The sequence below is a fragment of the Macaca fascicularis genome, chromosome 5 (assembly GCF_037993035.2).
Source record: "Macaca fascicularis isolate 582-1 chromosome 5, T2T-MFA8v1.1".
Lineage (NCBI taxonomy): Eukaryota > Metazoa > Chordata > Mammalia > Primates > Cercopithecidae > Macaca > Macaca fascicularis.
The window spans coordinates 77,955,615-77,977,342 of record NC_088379.1 but is presented as its reverse complement, the minus strand read 5'-3'; the positions used below and the strand labels follow the sequence as shown (position 1 = coordinate 77,977,342).

The 21,728-nt window shown below is 35.9% G+C and overlaps 1 protein-coding gene and 1 long non-coding RNA gene across 16 annotated transcripts in view; one reads left to right on the top strand and one right to left on the bottom strand.

Moving 5' to 3' along the window:
* Nucleotides 1-19,482, top strand: part of EXOC1 (exocyst complex component 1) — a 53,037-nt gene extending 33,555 nt beyond the window's left edge. For 8 of the 15 annotated variants that reach the window (XM_005555252.5, XM_074039970.1, XM_074039971.1 and 5 more), the window contains 9 exons: nucleotides 2,408-2,452; nucleotides 3,731-3,894; nucleotides 4,832-4,939; nucleotides 6,475-6,551; nucleotides 7,397-7,625; nucleotides 10,542-10,725; nucleotides 14,182-14,381; nucleotides 16,847-17,041; nucleotides 18,814-19,482. In XM_005555252.5, coding sequence (XP_005555309.1) covers nucleotides 2,408-2,452; nucleotides 3,731-3,894; nucleotides 4,832-4,939; nucleotides 6,475-6,551; nucleotides 7,397-7,625; nucleotides 10,542-10,725; nucleotides 14,182-14,381; nucleotides 16,847-17,041; nucleotides 18,814-18,966 — 1,355 coding nt within the window. In that variant the 3' untranslated portion in view covers nucleotides 18,967-19,482. The remainder of the gene's footprint in view (nucleotides 1-2,407; nucleotides 2,453-3,730; nucleotides 3,895-4,831; nucleotides 4,940-6,474; nucleotides 6,552-7,396; nucleotides 7,626-10,541; nucleotides 10,726-14,181; nucleotides 14,382-16,846; nucleotides 17,042-18,813) is intronic. The other 7 variants (XM_005555255.5, XM_074039972.1, XM_074039974.1 and 4 more) reach the window with 1 other exon arrangement.
* On the bottom strand, nucleotides 86-4,067 carry LOC141410310 (uncharacterized). The gene is made up of 2 exons (XR_012434909.1): nucleotides 1,454-4,067; nucleotides 86-1,409 (listed from the first exon to the last, which is right to left on the bottom strand). It is a non-coding gene; the product is annotated as an uncharacterized lncRNA (long non-coding RNA).
* Nucleotides 19,483-21,728: the final 2,246 nt, after the last annotated feature.

Genomic DNA, 21,728 nt, shown 5'->3' with positions numbered 1-21,728 from the left:
GTACTCCAGCTTGGACAACAGAGCAAGACCCTGTCTCAAAAAAAAAAAAAAAAAAAAAAGAAGTGTAACCCCATTGTAAGTCGAGGAACATCTGTAATTATAATTAAAATAGAAATCTCACATTTTGGAAAGATGACTTTTCAGTGAATCAAAATTAAGTAATTATAAATGAAATTTAAATTAAGTTTGCTTTTTGCTTGCTTGTTTGCTCTGAAAATTCTGGGTCACAAATGCTAGTAAGAATACATGCTGGTAAGAATAGTCAGAATGAATGTGTCTTACAAAAAGAAACTGTAGAGTCAATATAGTGATAGAGAATCAGGGAAATAGAGAATCCTTTCTTTTTCAGCCACTCTTGAGTCAAGTCTTTAACATCTACTTAGCTGAAATAATTCAAAAATACATTAAAGTACCAGGGAAGTAGCTTTTCTTTGTGATAAGGCCTTTGTGTAGGTTTTTTTGATTAATAGATTATTTTGATATTTTCAAAGGCATGGAATTTTTTCCCACAGGATTGATATTTCAGTGTATTTTTTTTCTTTGTATGCTACAAATTTAATGAAATGACAGGGAAAGGAAATTTAGTAATTTTTTTTAGTCACCATTTTTACTTTCTGCAGTTGAGATGTATGTATATCACTTCTCATTTGTATGAAATTTTAGTCCCTTAATGCATACATTTACATAATTATTGCCCTCCTTCCAATTTAAGATTCTGAATCTTTAAAATAGCCGAAATTATTATATTATTGTTTCTCTACTAAACTAAGAAATCTTGTTGATTCCAAAGAGTCTTGAATACAATGCTAAATTCAGGGATGGCTGGAAGATTAACTCAATAAATATTTATAAATTACCTATTATCTAAAACTCACTGTTATAAGTACTGGGAATGCAGCAGTAAACAAAGACCCTACCTTTATGAAGTTTACATTCTAGTGGGGATTATTTAAAGATATTTAACATTTTACCTGAGTATTATCACTTGCTGATAACTGATATGTTTTATGAACCCCAAATTATAATTAATAGGCACTACTAGTAAGTCTGTATTCCTTATTGACTACTAAAGAAAAAAATTAGCCAGGCATGGTGGTCCACATCTATAATCTCAGCTATATGGGAGGCTGAGGTAGGAGAATCACCTGAGCCCAGGAGTTCAGGTCTAGCCTTGGCAGCCTAATGAGATCCTGTCTCAAAAAATAAAAAAAAGAGATAAACCATAAAAAAAATTAGATTTTGCTCTGGCACTGCTGAACATAGTATAGTGACACCTTAAGGCACCAGAAAGTACTGTTCAGATTGACTAGCTAGTAGCTCCAGCATGATCCCTGTTTGCCGCTTTAATGTCCAGCCTTGTTTTTTCATATTCCCTTGAGCTTCAGGTAGCCAGGGCTAGAAAGATATACCTGTCGTTGATGAAGATATACCAGTCACTGATAGAAAGATATACCTGTCACTGATAAAGATATACCAGTCACTGATGTGACAAGATTTTTGCCTTGAAGCTTGATAGGGATAATGTCAGTTGACACATCTTTTTGCTGTTTTAAAGATATTTTTAAGTTTTAGTTTTATTCTTTAATACTCTGTTTCATCCTATGATCTTTCTTCACCTTTCACATCAACTTCTAATTTGAGTGTAGACTGTTTCACAAAATTAGCTCTAATATTGATCTAATAGGTATTATAGAGAGAGAAGTTTTGGATAAAAGAAATGCCTAATGACCCTAAAAAGAGTTCAGATTCTTATATTACATCTATTCCCTAAACTTTACCCTTTTATTCATACATCTGATTGTTAGTATTATGATATATACCTTTCATTCTGGGCACTCACAAAGCCAGTGACTAAGTAATTCAGCTTGATAATTAGTTTTAACTTTTCAATGGTTTTAAAGCCCCACTCGTATAATTTTTTGTTAGATATAGTATAAAATTATTTAGTACAGTGGAGAATCCTTTCAGGAGCTTTCAGGGAACACAAGATTGTTGACATCTAAATCTACAGCTGCATTCTAATAAACTGCAACTTTATTTACTTGAATTATATTTTCTCAGGAAACCAAAACTTGCGAATTTAGTCTTTTAAATTTAAGTGTACCAGCTTCATAAACTTAAAAAAATAGAACATTTTAAAGTGTAGGCGTGTTACGCATAGATACTTCTACCTGAATATTTGAGTAAAAACAATACATTAAAAGTAAAGTTTTTTTCTCTCATATAATTTCTCAAACAGTAGGTGACCAACTAAACATGTGTTTGCACTTCTTGTTACTTGATGCTCATGGTTCTTTGCATGTGTCTTTTAAACTAGAGCTTTTACTTCCTCTTGTGCATGGTTTGTGCAAATTGCAGTTTATTAACTTGTCTTTGTCTTTGATGCTTGCAACCTAATCCATCACAGCTACACTGCCTCGAAAAGAAAGTGCTGTCAAACAGGAAACAGAGAGTGAGTATGCCTAGTGTATTAGTAGGTATTCTCAATGCATGTTTGTTTAATGTCTAGAAATTAGTTGTCTGGGAAAAAGGTAACACCAAAAATTTTGATTGCTCTGAATTGCCAGGCATTAGTGAAAGAAAGCCCACATGATAGTAGTGATATCCAAGAAATTTATGATATAGTTAAAATTACTTGACGAGTAGTAGAACCTTGTGTCAGAAATTTATGAAAAGACTTAACCATTCTACTTCTGTTTTCAGGCTGTTTAGAAACTATAAAAATTCTTATATAGATATGGTCAGATTTTACATAATGAAGCCAGAGTTTATCTTTAATTATTCCTATTATGTCTTCCTTTGTCTTTTCTGACCATTAGCAAATAGTACAAGTTAACTGAAAGATATTCAGGAAAGATGTTTTTAAAATATATTAGTTATTGTTTATGTTTAATTCTGAATAAAAATTTCACATTTTCTTCTAAAAATCAAATCCTTTCATTCCTTGGTGTATGTGAGTTATTGCCAGCTGTATGTTCTCAGTTTTCCTCATGGCTATGACGGATACCAAAATTTTACCTAAACACAGATGTCCTATATTAATATGGTTAGTGATATATGTATTACATGTCAGTTGTATTTTAAATATAACAAGTTTTCAGGGTGTTTTTTCTGTTCATTTTATTTCATTTTTAAAGGACTATAATCAGTTCATTTACTGGAAAAGCAGTTTCAGAGTTTGAAATATACTCAGTTGCATCATATGCAGTTGACTTTTTTTGGTAGGGCAAAATGATCCAGTATGGGCAGTTTCATGTGGTTCAACCTAATATATTGATATATTGTGGAGGTAACATTGAGATGCAGCAATTTTCTTCTGAAGTATAACAAGGTCATACTGGCTAATATGCTAACGTGGTCCTCAGTGACCTTCATCCTTATTCCTGTCTTTTTGAATGGAAAAGAAACCCTCATCTACTTTAGTCTAGTGATTTCACCAGGCAACTTTATGAAATGGGCAGGTTATAGACAATATGCTCTTTAAGATCCCTTTCAGTCCTGTTCTATGGATCTGTGTAGTTTCGCTTCTCTTTTCAATATGCTCAGGATTAGGACACAAATGTTAATGGAAGATAAGGAAACTATACCACCTATTCCGTATAGAAGCTTTGTGCACTAATACGAGCCCTGGAAGACCAAGCCAGTAGAAGATAGAAGATCTATCCCTGCTTTATACTTTGGATCATTTATTTGTGAAGGTCACAACTTTCAAAGTTTTATTATTTCTTAGGTCTTCATGGAAGTTCGGGAAAATTGACTGGATCTACTTCTAGTCTAAATAAGCTCAGTGTTCAGAGTTCAGGGAATCGCAGATCTCAGTCATCTTCCCTGCTGGATATGGGAAACATGTCTGCCTCTGATCTCGATGTTGCCGACAGAACCAAATTTGATAAGGTAAACTAAAATAACAACTACTTCTTAAACATTAACATTAGTTTTCTTTTCTAACAGCAGTTTGTGGTTGCTGTAAGTGTGTTCAAAGATTTGGGTTCTTCTGGCTGTCTTAAGCATTAACCATGTCTTACTTTCCAACTGAATTGAATCTGGAAAAAAAAAAAAAAAAAAACTAGTCAAAGGACAAGTAAAATGTGAATTATCAATGAAATGACATAAAAGTTTTATTAAAATTTGTTATAAATCATAAAATGCTTGTACCTCAAATCTAAGTTGTTTGAGCACCTGGAAAGTAAGAGGAAATAAAAGCTTTTGTGATGCTAACCTTTCTCTGTACTACATTAAATCAGTTTTTTTGTTTGTTTGTTTTTGAGATGGAGTCTTGCTCTGTCACCCAGGCTGGAGTGCAGTGGCACAATCTCAGCTCACTGCAACCTCCACCTTCTGGGTTCAAGCAATTCTCCTGCCTCAGCCTCCCGAGTAGCTGGGATTACAGGTGCCTGCCACCACACCTGGCTAATTTTTGTATTTTTAGTGGAGAAGGGGTTTCACCATGTTGGCCAGGCTGGTTTCAAACTCCTGAGCTCAAGTGATCTGCCCGATTTGGCCTCCCAAAGTTCTGGGATTACAGGCGTGAGCCGTCATGCCTGGCCATAAATAAGTTTTAAAAGTTGATCTTTGTGCTCCTCTTTCCAGATGTGAAGTGAATAATTGTGAGTTTTATTTTAGGTATGTTGTGTGGCCTTGTTATACCTGCTAATACCATTGTCCTGTTGATCTTGGAAGAGTTTGTTTTTGGGATTCCATTGAGGTTATAAATTCCTAGAGATTAGTGAGATTATGGATCCATGGTCTGTGCAGAAAAGAAAATTAAATGTGATGCGTTATTTTATTTGGTGTAGTTCTTTCATTATGGGATCACTTTGGTTTTCTTCAGATCTTTGAACAGGTACTAAGTGAACTGGAGCCTCTATGTCTGGCAGAACAGGACTTCATAAGTAAATTTTTCAAACTACAGCAACATCAAAGTATACCTGGAACTATGGTATGGCTCATAGTGTATTTTGGCTAGTATTTATGATCTGTAACATAATTAACTTAATTAATATGTGGTCACAATTTTATTATCGGAAGAGAAAAGGAAAGAATTTATGATGTAAGAATTTTTTTTATGATGTAAGAATTTAGGATGTAAGGAATTTTTGTAATACCACAAGGTAATAAAAACAGTGACAGATGAAGTTTGGTTATCTAATTTAATATTTCAGAATATCATAAGCCTAAATAGTCTCTAAATTAGTGGGGGGATGAATTTCTGAGTTTACTTTGCAAAGAACGTTATTTAAGAGGCTATTTTAACCTTTCAGTAGTCATCAAGACAAATATAATTTTAAAAAAATGATGTTTGAGTATATACACTATGGTATAACAAATAATAATAATGATAAATAGGCCGGGCACGGTGGCTCATGCCTGTAATCCCAGCACTTTGGGAGGCCGAGGTGGGTGGATCATGAGGTCAGGAGATCAAGACCCTCCTGGCTAACAGAGTGAAACCCCGTATCTACTAAAAATACAAAAAAAAAAAAAAAAATTAGCCGGGCGTGGTGGCGGGCGCCTGGAGTCCCAGCTACTTGGGAGGCTGAGGCAGGAGAATGGCGTGAACCCGGGAGGCGGAGCTTGCAGTGAGCAGAGACTGCGCCACTGCACTCCAGCCTGGGCAACAGAGCGAGACTCCGTCTCAAAGAAAATGATAATAATAATAATGATAAATAAAAGAAAATGAGGCCTCAGATCTGTCTTCCTTGTGGCTTTGTTACTAACTAGCCATGAGACCTTAAGCCAGTTATTCAATCCCCAGCTTTCCCCTTCTGTAAAGTGGATATCATAGTGCCTATTCAGCATGCCTTTCTGGTAGCATACATGTAAGAGAGTAAGATGAGAGAGTTTCTTGAATATTATGAAGAACTTAAAAATAGTGCAAATAAAGTGTTTTTTAAATTATCATCTTAAAATTGTATGCCTCAGACAACCAACTTATAAAAGCAGTCATAAAATAAACGAGAAATTATTATAAATGGTTTAGAGCGTTCATTGCTATGGTAGTAATGGTGGCAAATTTATTTGTTGGCTTCTGTGAGAATTTTTTCTAGCATTTTTTTAATGCTGAAGTTTTATTAGAATAATTGATGAGATTTCCTGAATTTTTTAAATTCTCTTTTGAAAGTTGTGTTTGGACATTTTCTATTTTTGTGGTTGTCGTTGTCGAGCTGCCCCCTTCCCACACCTTGCATTCAGCTTCCTGCACCTCCCCACTTCCCCTCAGGTGCACACACAAATACAACTTCTCACCCCACAAAAGTTCTTGGATAAAACCTAAGAACAGAGTATCTCATGAACATTCTTAAATAGCATACTAAATTATATAGCTAGCTTTAGCATAATGCTACCTTTAAAAATCACTATTTTTCATAATGTATTCTTTCCTAGGAATTTTAAGACTGAGCAGGCTTTCGCTATATAAATACTAGTTAAATTGTTGGTCTTCTATTATGTAAAGTGCCTGAATAATTTTTGCAGGCCGAAGCAGAGGACCTGGATGGAGGAACATTATCACGGCAACATAATTGTGGCACACCACTGCCTGTTTCATCTGAGTATGTCTTTGTTACTATCATTTATTTTGGAAAAAATAAACTTTAAAACGTGGAATGCTGCTCATGGCGGGGTCTAGATGTTTCTCAGTAGCCTGACGGTACTCTGAGCACCAGCGTGTGTGTGCATTGTCTTATCAGACATTTTACTGATTTAAAATTCATCCTATTTTATGGCTCTTCAGCTCTTCCTTGCTCCAGGACTCACAGAAGATGAAGTCAATCTGTTGTTTGCTGGTATGGGGAAGCCTTTGAATTGTAGTGTATTTCTTAGAAATCACAAAGCACATTTCATGACCCAGCTTTACAAATTAAAGCTAATTCAAATGATAAAGCTCAACGTTAGTAAAATATTTTTATATCAAAAACTGCTATAATCATATTTAGACATTTTTATTTGTTTTTTGTTGTTGTTATTGTTGTTGCTGTTTTCTGAGACCGAGTCTCTCTCTGTTGCCCAGGCTGGAATGCAATGGCACCATCTCAGCTCACTGCAACTTCCACCTCCCGGGTTCGAGTGATTCTCCTGACTCAGCCTCCCAAGTAGCTGGGATTACAGACATGCACCACCACGTCTGGCTAATTTTTGTAATTTTGGTAGAGACAGGGTTTCACCATGTTGGCCAGGCTAGTTTCGAACTCCTGACCTCAGGTGACCTGCGCGCCTTGGCCTCCCAAAGTGCTGGGATTACAGGCATGAGCCACCGTGCCCGGCTATCCAGACATTTTTAATTGAAATTTAATTATGGTATTTTTGTCCTTTTGTATATACCCAGTGGATTAAAGTTAAAGGTGAATTCACCTGAAGCTTGTTATAACTTTATATATCTTGTCTGTTTTCTGAACAGGAAAGATATGATCCGCCAAATGATGATTAAAATATTTCGCTGCATTGAGCCAGAGCTGAACAACCTAATTGCATTAGGAGACAAAATTGACAGCTTTAACTCTCTCTATATGCTAGTCAAAATGAGTCATCATGTGTGGACTGCACAAAATGTGGACCCTGCTTCTTTCCTAAGTACTACATTGGGAAATGTTTTGGTGACTGTCAAAAGGAACTTTGACAAATGCATTGTGAGTTTGCTTTTTTAAAAAAATACCTTAGCATCCTAGTCATTGCAAAATATAGGTAAATGTATTTAAATCGAGGGATTTCCAGCTTTCTGTTGGGGAATCTGTTGTTCATGTCCCTCAAAGCAGGGCATGGCAACAATCTGCATGAACAGAGTTAGTTGGGTGGCACTATGCCAGCTAGTTTCCCTTCCACACTGTGAATCTTGGCAAGTTCTGGAGGACGTGGCACAGCGGCGGCAGTTGCTTAAGAGATCCACTCGAGGCCAGACGTAGTGGCTCACATCTGTAATGCCAGCACTTTGGGAGGCTGAGGTGGGCAGATCACCTGAGGTCAGGAGTTCGAGACCAGCCTGGTCAACATGGCGAAACCCCGTCTCTACTAAAAATACAAAAATTAGCCAGGCGTGGTAGCACACACCTATAATCCCAGCTACTCGGGAGGCTGAGGCAGGAGAATTGCTTGAACCTGTGAGGCGGAGGTTGCAGTGAGCCAAGATTGCAACAGTGCTCTCCAGCCTGGGTGACAAGAGTGAAGACTGTCTCAAAAAAAAGAAAAATTCACTGAATAACTGACATCTCAGTTTATTAGTCAGTGACCATTGATTTAATGAAACAATTGAAACTATCACTTGGGTTTATTGTTATTGTTCTTTTAATACTTTCTAATAAGAAAACTAATTTGATTATTTTAATTGTTTAATTTATTTTAATTAATAGTTTAGTAGCTTTAATAATTGTATTTTATTTTAAGAATAAATTGTTATAACTGAGCAATTATCATTTTCTTCCTAATAGAAAAAAATTTAACAACTTTCTATCTGTTACTTTTTTTTTTTTTTTTGAGATGGAGTCTCATTCTCATTGCCCAGGCTGGAGTGCAACAGTGCAATCTCGGCTCACCTCAACCTCCGCCTCCTGGGTTCAAGCAATTCTCCAGCCTCAGCCTCCTGAGTAGCTGGGATTACAGGCATGAGCCACCATGCCCGGCTAGTTTTATATTTTTAGTAGAGATGGGATTTCTCCATGTTGGTCAGGCTGGTCTCAAACTCCCAACCTCAGGTGATCCGCCCACCTTGGCCTCCCAAAGTGCTGGGATTATAGGCATGAGACACTGCACCCAGCTGTCTGTCTGTTACATTTTTTACACTTGTATGTATGAATTGGGCTGGGCCAGGTTAAAAAATGCTTCATGAACACTTCTCAAGGTGTGGCACTAGAGAAAGTAATCGAGACAAAGATATAAATTCACATATTCTCATAAGTTGCATATATATATAAAGGACATAGGTTTGCCACTAAAGGGTGGTTTCTTCTACCTATCATCCTTCTCTATATCTTATTTTAATTCTTATTTTAATAATATCTTATTTGTGATAAGATCTTATCTCTCATTTATGAATGCTGGTCAATAAGATCAATAGACCAGCATTTATAAATGAGTGCTTACTGTGTACCAGGCACAAGTCTGAGCACTTTGCACATACTATGTCATCTAATCTTAAACCCAGCCCCTCAATAGGGTAGATTGTTTGAAAGGTGAAGTTACTTTCTCCAGGTCCACAGTTTAAAAATATGGGTCTTGTATTCAAGACAGTCTGGTTCTAGTACCTGCGATCTTACCACTACCTTTTCTACTGCATCCATTTTTCACCTCACAGTTGCCAATACTGATGAAGTGGAACATGAGTACACATAATATGAAATAATTGACTATGCTCATAGGGTTTTTTTATACTGATGTCAGAAGCCTAGAGATAATTATTTTGCTAATCCATATGTCATATGGTTTTCGAGTTATACTCCCCAAATCTCAATACAATGAAATTTGAGGTAGAAACTGAAATAATACAAAAGTATTTGGCAGTGTAATCATTCCTACTGAGTAGATTTAGATCCCTTCAGAACCATAGAACCATAATTGAATCCGTGGATCGTTTTGAACCTAGGATTCTGTCTGCATGAAACATGTCTTTCACATTTTGTCATATCATGCACAAGCAGTTTGTGGAACTAAGAATAAGTGACTAATAAATATATGGAAAACTAAATAATGCAAATCCATATGGAAATGCCTGTCCTCCTTCTTTGTTTCTATACTCTGAAAATAGAGAATTTGTCTATCCAGACAGAAATTTTAGACTGATGAAAATTGGAAATGACTGTGGTTCTCAAACTTGACCATGTGGCCACCAACCAGAAGTTACCTGGAGGGATCCTATAGGTGCTCTAGAATCTGCTCTCCTGTAACCTAAAATCAGTAATTGCCTTGTACTCATCTTTCATAAATGGTAGAAATGTGTGTTGACTGTTTTTACTTTGTACAGAGACTTGAAGTTCACAGCCTTGATTGTATTTTGTTTTGTTTCATTTTATTTTATTTTTTGAGACAGAGTCTTGCTCTATCGCCCAGGCTGGAGTGTAGTGGCGCAATCCTGGCTCACTTTAACCTCTGCCTCCCAGGTTCAAGAAATTCTCATTCCTCAGCCTCCCAAGTAGCTGGGATTACAGGCATGCGCCACCCCGCCCAGCTAATTTTTTTGTGTGTTTTTTGTAGAGATGAGGTTTCACTGTATTGGCCAGGCTGGTCTTGAACTCTTGGCCTCTAACGATCCACCCACCTTGGCCACCCAAAGTGCTGGGATTACAGGCATGAGCCACCGTCCCCAGCTTATAGTTGATTTTAAATAATCTGTATTACTTTGATTTTCTTAAACTTACTGTAAAATGGTTTTATTATCTATAGAATTAGTTTTTCTTAATTAGTAAGCATCCAAAGTGTTCTAGCTACCACGTGATATCCTGCCTCTATGATATCTGTGCATATATCTATATCTCCATCTATATATTTTGTTGTGATTATATGTAGTTTTAAAGTTGCTTGGTTATTTATCTCCCTTGCTCTCTGCCTAACTATAGAGTAACCAAATAAGGCAAATGGAAGAAGTAAAGATCTCAAAGAAGAGTAAAGTCGGAATTCTTCCATTTGTTGCTGAATTCGAAGAATTTGCTGGACTTGCAGAATCAATCTTTAAAAATGCTGAGCGTCGTGGAGACCTAGATAAAGCATACACCAAACTTATCAGAGGAGTGTTTGTTAATGGTAAGCTTTTGTTATGTTCTAAAGAATTGTTGTAGCTATTGTTTTTATTTCTGGTAACTAAGAAGTCGGGAACAGATAGGTTCATTATTTTGTGTATCTTACAGTCTTTTTTAGGTTTTCTAACATTAAAGATTTCTTGAATTGGAAAAATAAAACCTATTCATAATCATTAGGAACCACTTACATTTTAGGGTTCATATGGGCTTATGACTATGCAAAATTGAAAATCTTTTTTTTTTTTTTTAAGATGGGCCTCACTCTGTCACCCAGGCTGGAGTGCAGTGGCATTATATTGGCTCACTGCAACCTCCACCTCCCAGGCTCAAATGATCCTCCCACCTCACCTTCCCAAGTAGCTGGGACTACAGGTGCACCCCACCACACCCTGCTAATTTTTTGTAGAAAATCATTTTTTAAACACAAAAACATGACCTTCCAGATTACATTTGCATTTCAACAAGTGGTCTTCTAGAGATGATGGGCTGTGATGTGTGTGTGACCTTAAGCAAATCAATTCATTTATTTAGGCCTCAGTTTTCCATATCTATTATACAAGGAAATTAGTACTAAAATACAGGAGAAATTAGTGCTGAAATACTATAACTCGCTTTCTTCCTGTGTCAGATCCCACAATTAAGTTACAGAAAAGTCTGGGCATGTCATTTCATGTGAAATAAATGATCTGATTGCATATATTCAGGAATTGTAGAAGCTAAAGAATTGGCAGGAAATGGAATCATTTCACCAATTATTGCCCAGGCTGGAGTACTGTGGCATAATCTCGGCTCACTGCAACCTTCACCTCCTGAGTTTGAGCAATTCTCCTGCCTCAGCCTCCTAAGTAGCTGGAATTATAGGCAGGTGTCATCACACCCAGCTAATTTTTGTATCTTTAGTAGAGACGGGGTTTCACCATGTTGGCCAGACTTGTCTCAAACTCTTGACCTCAAGTGATCTGCCTGCCTTGGCCTCCCAAAGTGCTGGGATTACAGGCATGAACCACTGTGCCCGCCCTTGATTTTTCCTTTTAAAATTCAAAGTAGCTTTGCTTTATCTGATTCTAAAGTAATGTGGCTAGGCACACTGGCCCACACCTGTAATCGCCGTACTTTGGAAGGACCAGTTTGGGGATTGCTTGAGCCCAGGAGTTGAAGACCAGCCTGGGCATCATAGTGAGGCCTTGTCTCTATAAAAAAAATCAAAAAAATTAGCCAGGTGTGGTGGTGTGTCCCTGAGTTTCAGCTACACAGGAGGCTGAGGCAGGAGAATCATTTGAGCTCAGGAGGTCAAGGCTGCAGTGAGCCTTGTTCATGCCACTGCACTCTAGCCTGGATGACAATGCCAGACCATGTGTTAAAAATAAATAATAAATGAATTAATTCATTCATTATTCTTTGTAAATGAATTAATTCATTTATAAAGAAACTAAAATGTATAAAACTTAAGAACAGACAGATATTCCTTTAATTGGATAAAAAATCTATCTCAGGCCTAAAGCTTACATGACACTTAACTGCAATAGTAGAGACATTCCCTCTGAAATCAGTTTAAAGCAGAAATATTGTTAGATCCTTTATTATTTAGCATTGTTATTGAAGTGCTAGCCAGTACAAGACCTGAAACATAACTATTTATCCACAAAAATCAGCAAATAGAATTTTCAAATCAGGAAGAAAGATCATTTTTAATCTTATTGTACAGAGATAATGTTAAATTTTTATTCTTCCAAACTTTTCAATTCCCTGTCCCTCTCTTCTATATATGTGCATATTGTGTGTGTGTGTTTTCTTTAATATAAAAATGTTATCATATCTGACACACTATTTTTGAAGCTGCTGGACTCTATGTAATCTTAGTACCTTTCCTTGTTAGTTAATATAGATAAACAAAATCATTTTTAACGATTACATAGTCATCCATATGTCATTATCCATTTACCAAATCTTCTATTAATAAACATTTAGGGTTTTTTTAACCTGTATCATTTTCCTACTAAAAGTTACCAGTCTTTCCCTACTGTCACAGGGAGTTTTGATTTATGTCGCTCACTGTGAGGATTCAGTGAATAAGTTGTGTACACATATAATAGTTCGTCTGGTACTGTCATTTCCCTTTTACATGACATTCCAAAATGACAAAAACCATTGGCGATCATACACACACACGCGCGCGCGCGCGCGCACGATCAAGACATATTGATCTACATCAGAAAGAATAAAATGTAAAAATCTAATGCAGTATAAAGAGTCAATGATCAAATTATGCTTAATGAATCTTATAATTCATTTAATTTCCCCTGCCCACAATTCTCCTAAATTGTACTTTTGTTGTAATTAGTTTAGAACATGGAAATTTGCAATGTATTTTTATTTTGAACATATTGTCTAAGTTGGAACTTTCCAAAATTTGTCAAGAATCAAAATAAAGAGAAACATCTTGTGAGTTTCAAATATCTCTTCTAATAATACATGCTCAAAAAATAGATAATGAGATTACTTAACTACATATGCACACACACATCACTCACTATGAAGATTCAGTAAATAAGTTAATGCATGTTCTTCTATACTCTCTGGTACATACAATAAAAAGTTTTCAACACAGAAAAAAAAAAAAATAAAATAAACATTTAGGGTTTTTTTAGTTTATATATCTTTGTATACTTGTCAAATAATTTCTTTAGGGTAAATTACTAGAAATGGAATTACTGGATCAAAGGGTTTATGTATCTCAAGTCTTTTCCCAAATTGTGATACAGAAAGCTTATGTCAGTTTAGTGCTATGAGCAGTTGCATTACAACTGTACAAATGCTGGATATTACTAAGTATTACCAATCTTTTTATTCTGTGTCAACCTGATAGGCTATAAATTATCTCACTATTTTATTTTGCATTTCATTGATTTTGTGTATGGTGTGTTTACATGAATTTTCAAATTTTATGTCCAATTTATTCATCTTTCCCCTTACTAGTCTTCTGAATTTTGGGCCATTCTCAGCAAGGTCACCCCATCACAAAATTATTATTTTTCAATTAGCTATATTTTCTTTAGTACTTATGATTATATTAATTTATTTGTTTGCTTTTTACATTTTAAATAATTTAGCAATTCAGAATTTGGCTGCAAGATGTAAAATAGGGACCTAAATTTCATATATTAAAATGGTCCAGCTGGTTGTCCTAACACACTTTGAATAATTCATCATTTCTCCATTGATTTGAAACGCTACTTTTATTATATACTGAATTTCCATGTACACATGGGACTGTTTTAGGATAACTTTTTATGATGATTAGGTAGATCTGAAAACTCCCATTACAATATATTTTATTAAGTCCAGAAATGTGCTTAATTCTTAAACTTACAAATGAAAAAATAATTAATCATATAAATGTTTGTGGCTAAATACGGTCATACTCAGAGATGTTATTTTATTTTTTCTGTTTTGGTTTTAGTGGAGAAAGTAGCAAATGAAAGCCAGAAGACCCCCAGGGATGTGGTTATGATGGAAAACTTTCACCATATTTTTGCAACTCTTTCTCGATTGAAAATCTCATGTCTAGAAGCAGAAAAAAAAGACGCCAAACAAAAATACACAGATCACCTTCAGTCTTATGTCATTTACTCTTTAGGACAACCTCTTGAAAAACTAAATGTAAATATATTTTCATTCAGTATTTTTCCTACTTTTGAACCTATACACATAAGTTTGCATATGAATAACCTGCAGACATTTATCTTAAATTTTCTCATGTGTTGGTGCAAAGGGGAGTCAGTTATTGAAGCTGCCAGTGAGCCAGACACTGCTAGATGCTATATATTTTATTTCTTCTTTCTGTACATTATTTTTATACATTATTTATCTATTATATTTTAATGATAATTTTGCTAATATTATTCTATTACATATGCATTATTTCTTTTAATTCTTATAAACAATGATGTGTAAGCTAAGATAATATTATCCCCATTTCACAAATGAAGAAACTGAAAGTAAAAAAAACTTGCCCAACATTATAATAGCTTATAAATTACAAGCTGGGGGATGAACCTAGATTAGGCTTTGCCATTATTCTTTCCCATTTCTTACTTTATAAATGACCAAGTTAGCAATGTCTAGGTGGAAATTTCAGAAATATTATCAAGATAAAAGAAAAACCAAAAATTGCTTTCTACATTGCCTTTTACTTTTCTTTCCCTTCTTTTTCTTTCCTTACTTGAGTCATTTCCCAGAGCAAGTCTGTTAATTAAAGTTAAGAAATGATGATTTTAGGGAACTTTACGACATAGTGAAAGCTTAAATGAACCTTTTTAACTAACTTTGTCTACAATATAATTAGTTATCTTTTATAAGTTCTTAACTTGAAGTTAGAGTAAAATAGCACAGTGACTCACACCTGTAATCCCAGCACTTTGGGAGGCCAAGGCAGGTAGATCACGAGGTCAGAAGATCGAGACCATCCTGGCTAACACAGTGAAACTCCGTCTCTACTAAAAATATTTTTAAAAAAGTAACCGGGCGTGGTGGCGTGCGCCTGTAGTCCCAGCTACTCAGGAGGCTGAGGCAGGAGAATCACTTGAACCTGGGAGGCAGTGATTACAGTAAGCCGAGATCACGCCGCTGCACTCCAGCCTGGGCTACAGAGCAAGACTCAGTCTCAAAAAAAAAGAATATGTATCTACTATCAGCAATTCAGAGAAATACTTGAAAGGCATTTAATCAAATGCAGAACTAATTCCTTATAAAACTTAAGAACAGACAAATATTCCTTTAATTGGATAAAAGATCTGTCTCAGGCCTAAAGTTTACATGATACTTAACTGCAACGTTAGAGACATTCCCTCTGAAATCAATGTAAAGCAGAAATATTGTTAGATCATTTATTATTTAGCATTGTTGTTGAAGTGCTAGCCAGTTCAACAAGACCTGAAACATAAACAGGAGATATGGAGAAGAGAGACAAGATTATCACTGCCTGTATATGATATGTTGAAATTACTGGTGTTGATTAAGTGACAGGATTCAAGGCAAATATACTGAAAAACAATGTATTTCCTGTCTACCAATTAAGAGCTTATGTAACAACAAAAGTTTTAAAGCACTAAGAATAACTTGTCAAAGAATGATAATTTAATGAATAAATAATCACTAAGAAAATTTTAGAAAAAAGTAATGAGAGGGAATGGGGTTTGTCAGTATTAATTCTTTGTATCGTGCTCAAATACAGGCATGCCAGTCAATAAAAGTATATATATATATATAAAAGAAGACCTGGGAATAATATTTATAACAATATAACAGAGTCAGTATATTTAATATAAAAGATTTATTAAAATCAATAAGAAAAGCACTAAGACCTCAATTTATAAATGGGGCAAGGGGCCTGAATCACTACTAAATATATGAAAGCAGGTTAGCCTTATTTATAGGCAAAGAATTATAAAATAAAATGACAAACTTTTTTCACTCTGACAACCATTGTTTTAAATTGTCATAATGCTTATGGTAGTATAGTGAGGTAGCAACCTCATACACTGTTGACAGAAATATAAATTGATTGAGCTTTCCTGGCAAGGAGTTTGTATATATACTGAAGAATCTTTCAAATACTTAAAGTTACGCTCTTCAATAGAGTAATTATAGTTCTGGAAATTTAATCAGTAAGGTGGGTAAATACTTATATACAAAAAAAAATTATGACAAATATAGTAAATTTTCTAAAGTCCCACTAGATCTGGCAAGTCCAAAAAAAGACGGGGGAGTGGGATAAGTATCTAGTACTAGAGGAATGAATAATAATTGTGGTTTAGTCATAGTATGAAATATTATGCAGCCATTAAAATTTATATTCAGCAAAAAACAATATTAAATGTAGAATGTGACATATGAAATATAATCTCATGTATGTATTCACACATCAAAAGATTAGAAGGAACTCTACAGTGTTACCAATGCTCGTCTCAGAAGTATGTGAATAAGGTGATTGTTATTTTATTGTTTATACTTTCACACACTGATTTTTGCATGGTGATTATACACTACTTTGTAAACAGATTTTTTAAAATGTAAGTAATAATAAAAACAGGTCTTAGCCATTGTTTCTTTTCATTTCCTTGAAGCATTTCTTTGACGGTGTTGAAGCTCGTGTGGCACAGGGCATAAGGGAGGAGGAAGTAAGTTACCAACTTGCATTTAACAAGCAAGAACTTCGTAAAGTCATTAAGGAGTACCCTGGAAAGGAAGTAAAAAAAGGTCTAGATAACCTCTACAAGAAGGTTGATAAACATTTATGTGAAGAAGAGAACTTACTTCAGGTATGCTGAGTTCTTTTGACCGTCTGGCTTGAGGATCCTTATATATATTGCTTTTCTTTAAATATTTTTCTAGAAATGCTATAGATCTAGAGCAGGACGTGAGTTCCATTAAAGTACAGACCAGATTAATGAATTGTGAGGAAGAAAGGAATACTACTTATATAAGAATATATGGCTATTTCTGCTTATTTCGTATTTCTACTTTATTATGGTGAAGCATTAAGTTTGTTTTTCTTTGGTTGGTTGGTTGGTTGGTTGGTTGGTTGGTTGGTTGGTTGAGTGCTTGGAATTAGAAATGGGTTCATAATCTGGCTCCAGATTAAGCTGCGTGACTTTGGGAAGTTACTTAACCTCTGTGAGCCTTAGTTCCCTTATTTCGAAAAGTGGAAGTGATACCTCTCTTGTATAGTAGCCACTGTATTGGGCAACATAGCAAGACCTTGTCTCTACTAAAAATTAAAACAATTAGCTGGGCATGGTGTCATGTGCCTGTAGTCCCAACTACTTGGGAAGCTGAGGCAGGAGGATCACTTGAGCCCAGGAGATTGAGACTCCAGTGAACTATGATCATATCACTGCACTCCAGCCTAGGCAACAGAGTGAGGCCATGTCTCAAAAAAAAAAAAAAAACAAGAAAGAAAATGAGCTTAGAGGCTTAGAGAGTTGGAGTAATAGGACCAAGCTCCCATAACTAATGGGTAGTAGAGCTAAATTTAAAGACCAAATTAGGCCATTATTCTTTGTAAACCATATTGAAAGGCCCAGATATGAGTGAGAGTAATTCTGATTTCACCATCATGGAAGACTTCCTAAGGGATATTGCATTGTTTGTTTTAACCTCTGAAAGTCAGATGTATTTTAACAGGCAAAATGGGGATACAGGGAGTAGCATTCTAGAAAGAAATAATATGAGCTAAACGACGAAAAATAAAAAGCATAATACTGCTTAGGGAATAGTGATTGGTCTCAAGTTGACAGGAATTTAGGATTTATAAGATTTAGGGTTTACATGAAAAAACCTTGGAAGAATACATTCCCTCAGCTGTCAAATAGGGAAGATGATCATAATACCCACCCTCACCAGGTCATCGTGAGACTTAGTACTCTAATATATTCATAAAGTGCTTTGTACTGTGCTGATAAAGAGTGAGCTTCAATTAAGCCATTATGTCAATATGTGTATCACATTGTGTCTTGATAGTTGTCTACATATTAGTCTCCACTGTTACACTGTAAATCACATGATTGCAGATAATGGGTCTGACTCATTTTGCTGTCCTCCAAGGCATCAAGCAATGTTTTGCATCAACAATTTTAGATAAAGAAAATTTTAAATTTTATAGGAAATGAAATTAAAGCATTATATTTTATATAATCACTAGTCTTAGTTCTATACATAATTGTGCATATCCATATCTGTGTTGCATATTGGAGTGTATGAGATAATAGCTAAAATGTCATGAGTGCTTACTTGTGTCAAACACAGTTCTAAGCACTTTATGTACATTTCTTATTTAATTCTCACAGCATTATGAGGAAGGTCTTATTATTATCTTGGTTTATAGATGAGGAACTTGAGGCGTAGAGCAGTGATGTCATATACTGAAGGTCACAAATCTTGTTGGTAAAAGTAACTAGGATACTGGTTCCAGAATGCATGTTCTTAGCTACTATACTACCCAGATTCTTAGAATATGCCTTGGCATTATTTCCGCATACTAGATTACATATTATTTCCATTCATAGCCTAATGAATTTTTTTTTAATAATAGGTTGTGTGGCACTCCATGCAAGATGAATTTATACGCCAGTATAAGCACTTTGAAGGTTTGATAGCTCGCTGTTATCCTGGATCTGGTGTTACAATGGAATTCACTATTCAGGACATTCTGGATTATTGTTCCAGCATTGCACAGTCCCACTAAATCTTGGGAAAGAAGAAAAGATAAATGAATGAAGCATTTGAGTATACCAGACACTATACCAAAATACCAAGCAACTGTTTTGAGAACCCAGACTTAAAATTTTATGTATTATTAAATGTTAGATAAATGGGTAGTACCATACTACAAATGTTTAAATGTAAAATTACCAACCTATATAGCAGTTTTATTTGCCCTACAGGTTGCATACTGACTTAAGCATTTATGTCATCCTAAAATGCCTTTAGCATTTCTCAATGACTGGATGGGAAATTTTCCTTTATTGCCTAGCTGCTTGTGTTTCAGTGGTTGTCCTGTGTGCAGCGCATTTGGAGTTCTTCAGCTTTCACTGCTTCTCTGTTGCTTGCTAATCATGTAACTACTAAAATACTGTACAAAATTGTTTTTTTCACACTAACAAATGTGTATATGGAGAAGAGGGCTCATGTGATCATTTGTAAAGTTAGATTTTTGAGGATTATGTGACTGTAGTAATAAATGTGAAATAAATTTTCAAAATTGACATTTGATAATATTTTTAGGTCTATTATATGCTATCTTCTGTATTAAAGCAAGTTCTTACAAAATCCACATACAAAAATTAATTGCAAGTTTATATACCACAAAACACTTAAAAGTTTAATAATAAGTAAAGTAAGCTGGGTGCAGTGGCTTATGCCTGTAATTCCAGCACTCTAGGAGGCCAAGGAGGGAGGACTGATTGAAGCCAGGAATTTGAGACTAGCCTGGGCAACACAGTGAGACCCTGACTCCATAGAAAAACAATTTTTTTGTGGTGGCACATGTGTATAATCTAAGCCACTTGAGAAGCTGAGGCAGGAGGATTGCTGCAGCCCAAGAGTTTGAGTGAGTTGTGATTGTGCCACTGTACTCCATCCTGGGCAACATAGCAAGACACTGTCACTTAAAAAAATAATAATAAGAAAAATAATAATATTGAACCTGTTTAGTATTTGGGACTATAACAAAAGATGTGCTATGTCCTGAATTGTGTCCGCACTAAAATTTTATATTGATGCCCTAACCCCCCATGTGGCTATATTAGAGATAGGGTCTTTAAGGAGACCATTAAGTTTAAATGAGGTCAGAAGGGTAGAAACCTTGATCCAATAGACTCAAAGACCTTGTAAGAAGAGGAAGAGACACCAGACCTCACTCTCCCTCTGCCATGGGAGGGCACAATGAGAAGGCAACTGTCTGCAAACCAGGAAGAGAGCCCTCACCAGAACCTGACCATGCTGGCACTGTGATCTCAGACTTCTAGCCTCCAAAACAGAAAATAAATTGTTTGGCAGCCCAAGCTAATACAAGATGTATAAGACCTTTACGGAGAAATTGTAACTACTGAAAGATATTAAAGAAGACCAAAATAAGTGAAGTATTTAATGTTTCCAGATGAGGACACACATACTGAAGTAGAAATGGCAGTTCTTTTTGGTTTTTTTTTTTTTTTTTGTCTTTTTTTAATTGAGAGAGGATCTCAGCTCTGTTACCCAGGCTGGAGTGCAGTGGTGTGATGATAGCGTACGGCAGCCTCTATCTCCTGGGCTCAAGTGATCCTCCCACCTCAGCCTCCCAAGTAGCTGAGACTACAGATGTGCACCACCACATCTGGCTAATTTTTGTAGAAATGGTGTCTCACTATGTTGCTCAGGCTGATCTCAAACTCCTGGGTTCAAGTGATCCTTCTGCCTCAGCCTCCCAAGTAGCTGAGACTACAGATGCGCACCACCACATCTGGCTAATTTTATTTTTTGTAGAAATGGGGTCTCACTGTGTTGCTCAGGCTGATCTCAAACTCCTGGGTTAAAGTGATCCTTCTGCCTCAGCCTCCCAAAGCTCTAGTATTACAGGTGTGAGACACTGTGCCAGCTGGCAGTTATTTTCAAGTTTAAAGATTCAGCACAGTTCCAGTCAAAATCACAACTGTCTTGGTTTGGTTTTGTTTCCGTAGGACTTGACAAGCTGATTCTAACATTTATATGAAAGATCAAAAGACCAATAGCCAATACTCCCCTTGGAAGGTGGAAGGAGTTTCCTTATCAAGAATTATAATTAAAGCAGCATTTTATTGGTACGAAGATAAATAAATAGACCAGTGGAACAAAACTGAGAGCCCAGAAACAGAACCATAAAAATATGGACTCTCTATTACCCATGTGGCGTGGCAAGTCAGTGAGGAAATGATAGACTTGGAATAAATGGTACTGAGACATTTGGTAGTCCATAAGAGAAAAGGTGAAAATGGAACACCTTTCTCACACCACACACAAAATGAATTCCATGTGGACTGAATGCCTCATGCGTCTGTGTGAAGAGACCACCAGACAGGCTTTGTGTGAGCAACAAGGTTGTTTATTTCACCTGGGTGCAGGTGGGCTGAGTCTGAAAAGAAAGGGTCAGCAAAGGGTGGTGGGATTATCATTAGTTCTTATAGGTTTGGGGATAGGCAGTGGAGTTAAGAGCAATATTTTGCGGGCAGTGGGTGGATCTCGCAAAGTACATTCTCAAGGGTGGGGAGAATTACAAAGAACCTTCTGAAGGGTGGGGGAGATTACAAAGTACATTGATCAGTTAAGGTGGGGCAGAAACAAATCACAATGGTGGAATGTCATCAGTTAAGGCTATTTTCACTTCTGTGGATCTTCAGTTGCTTCAGGCCATCTGGATGTATACGTGCAGGTCACAGGGGATATGATGGCTTAGCTTGGGCTCAGAGGCCTGACACTGAATACCCAAATGTG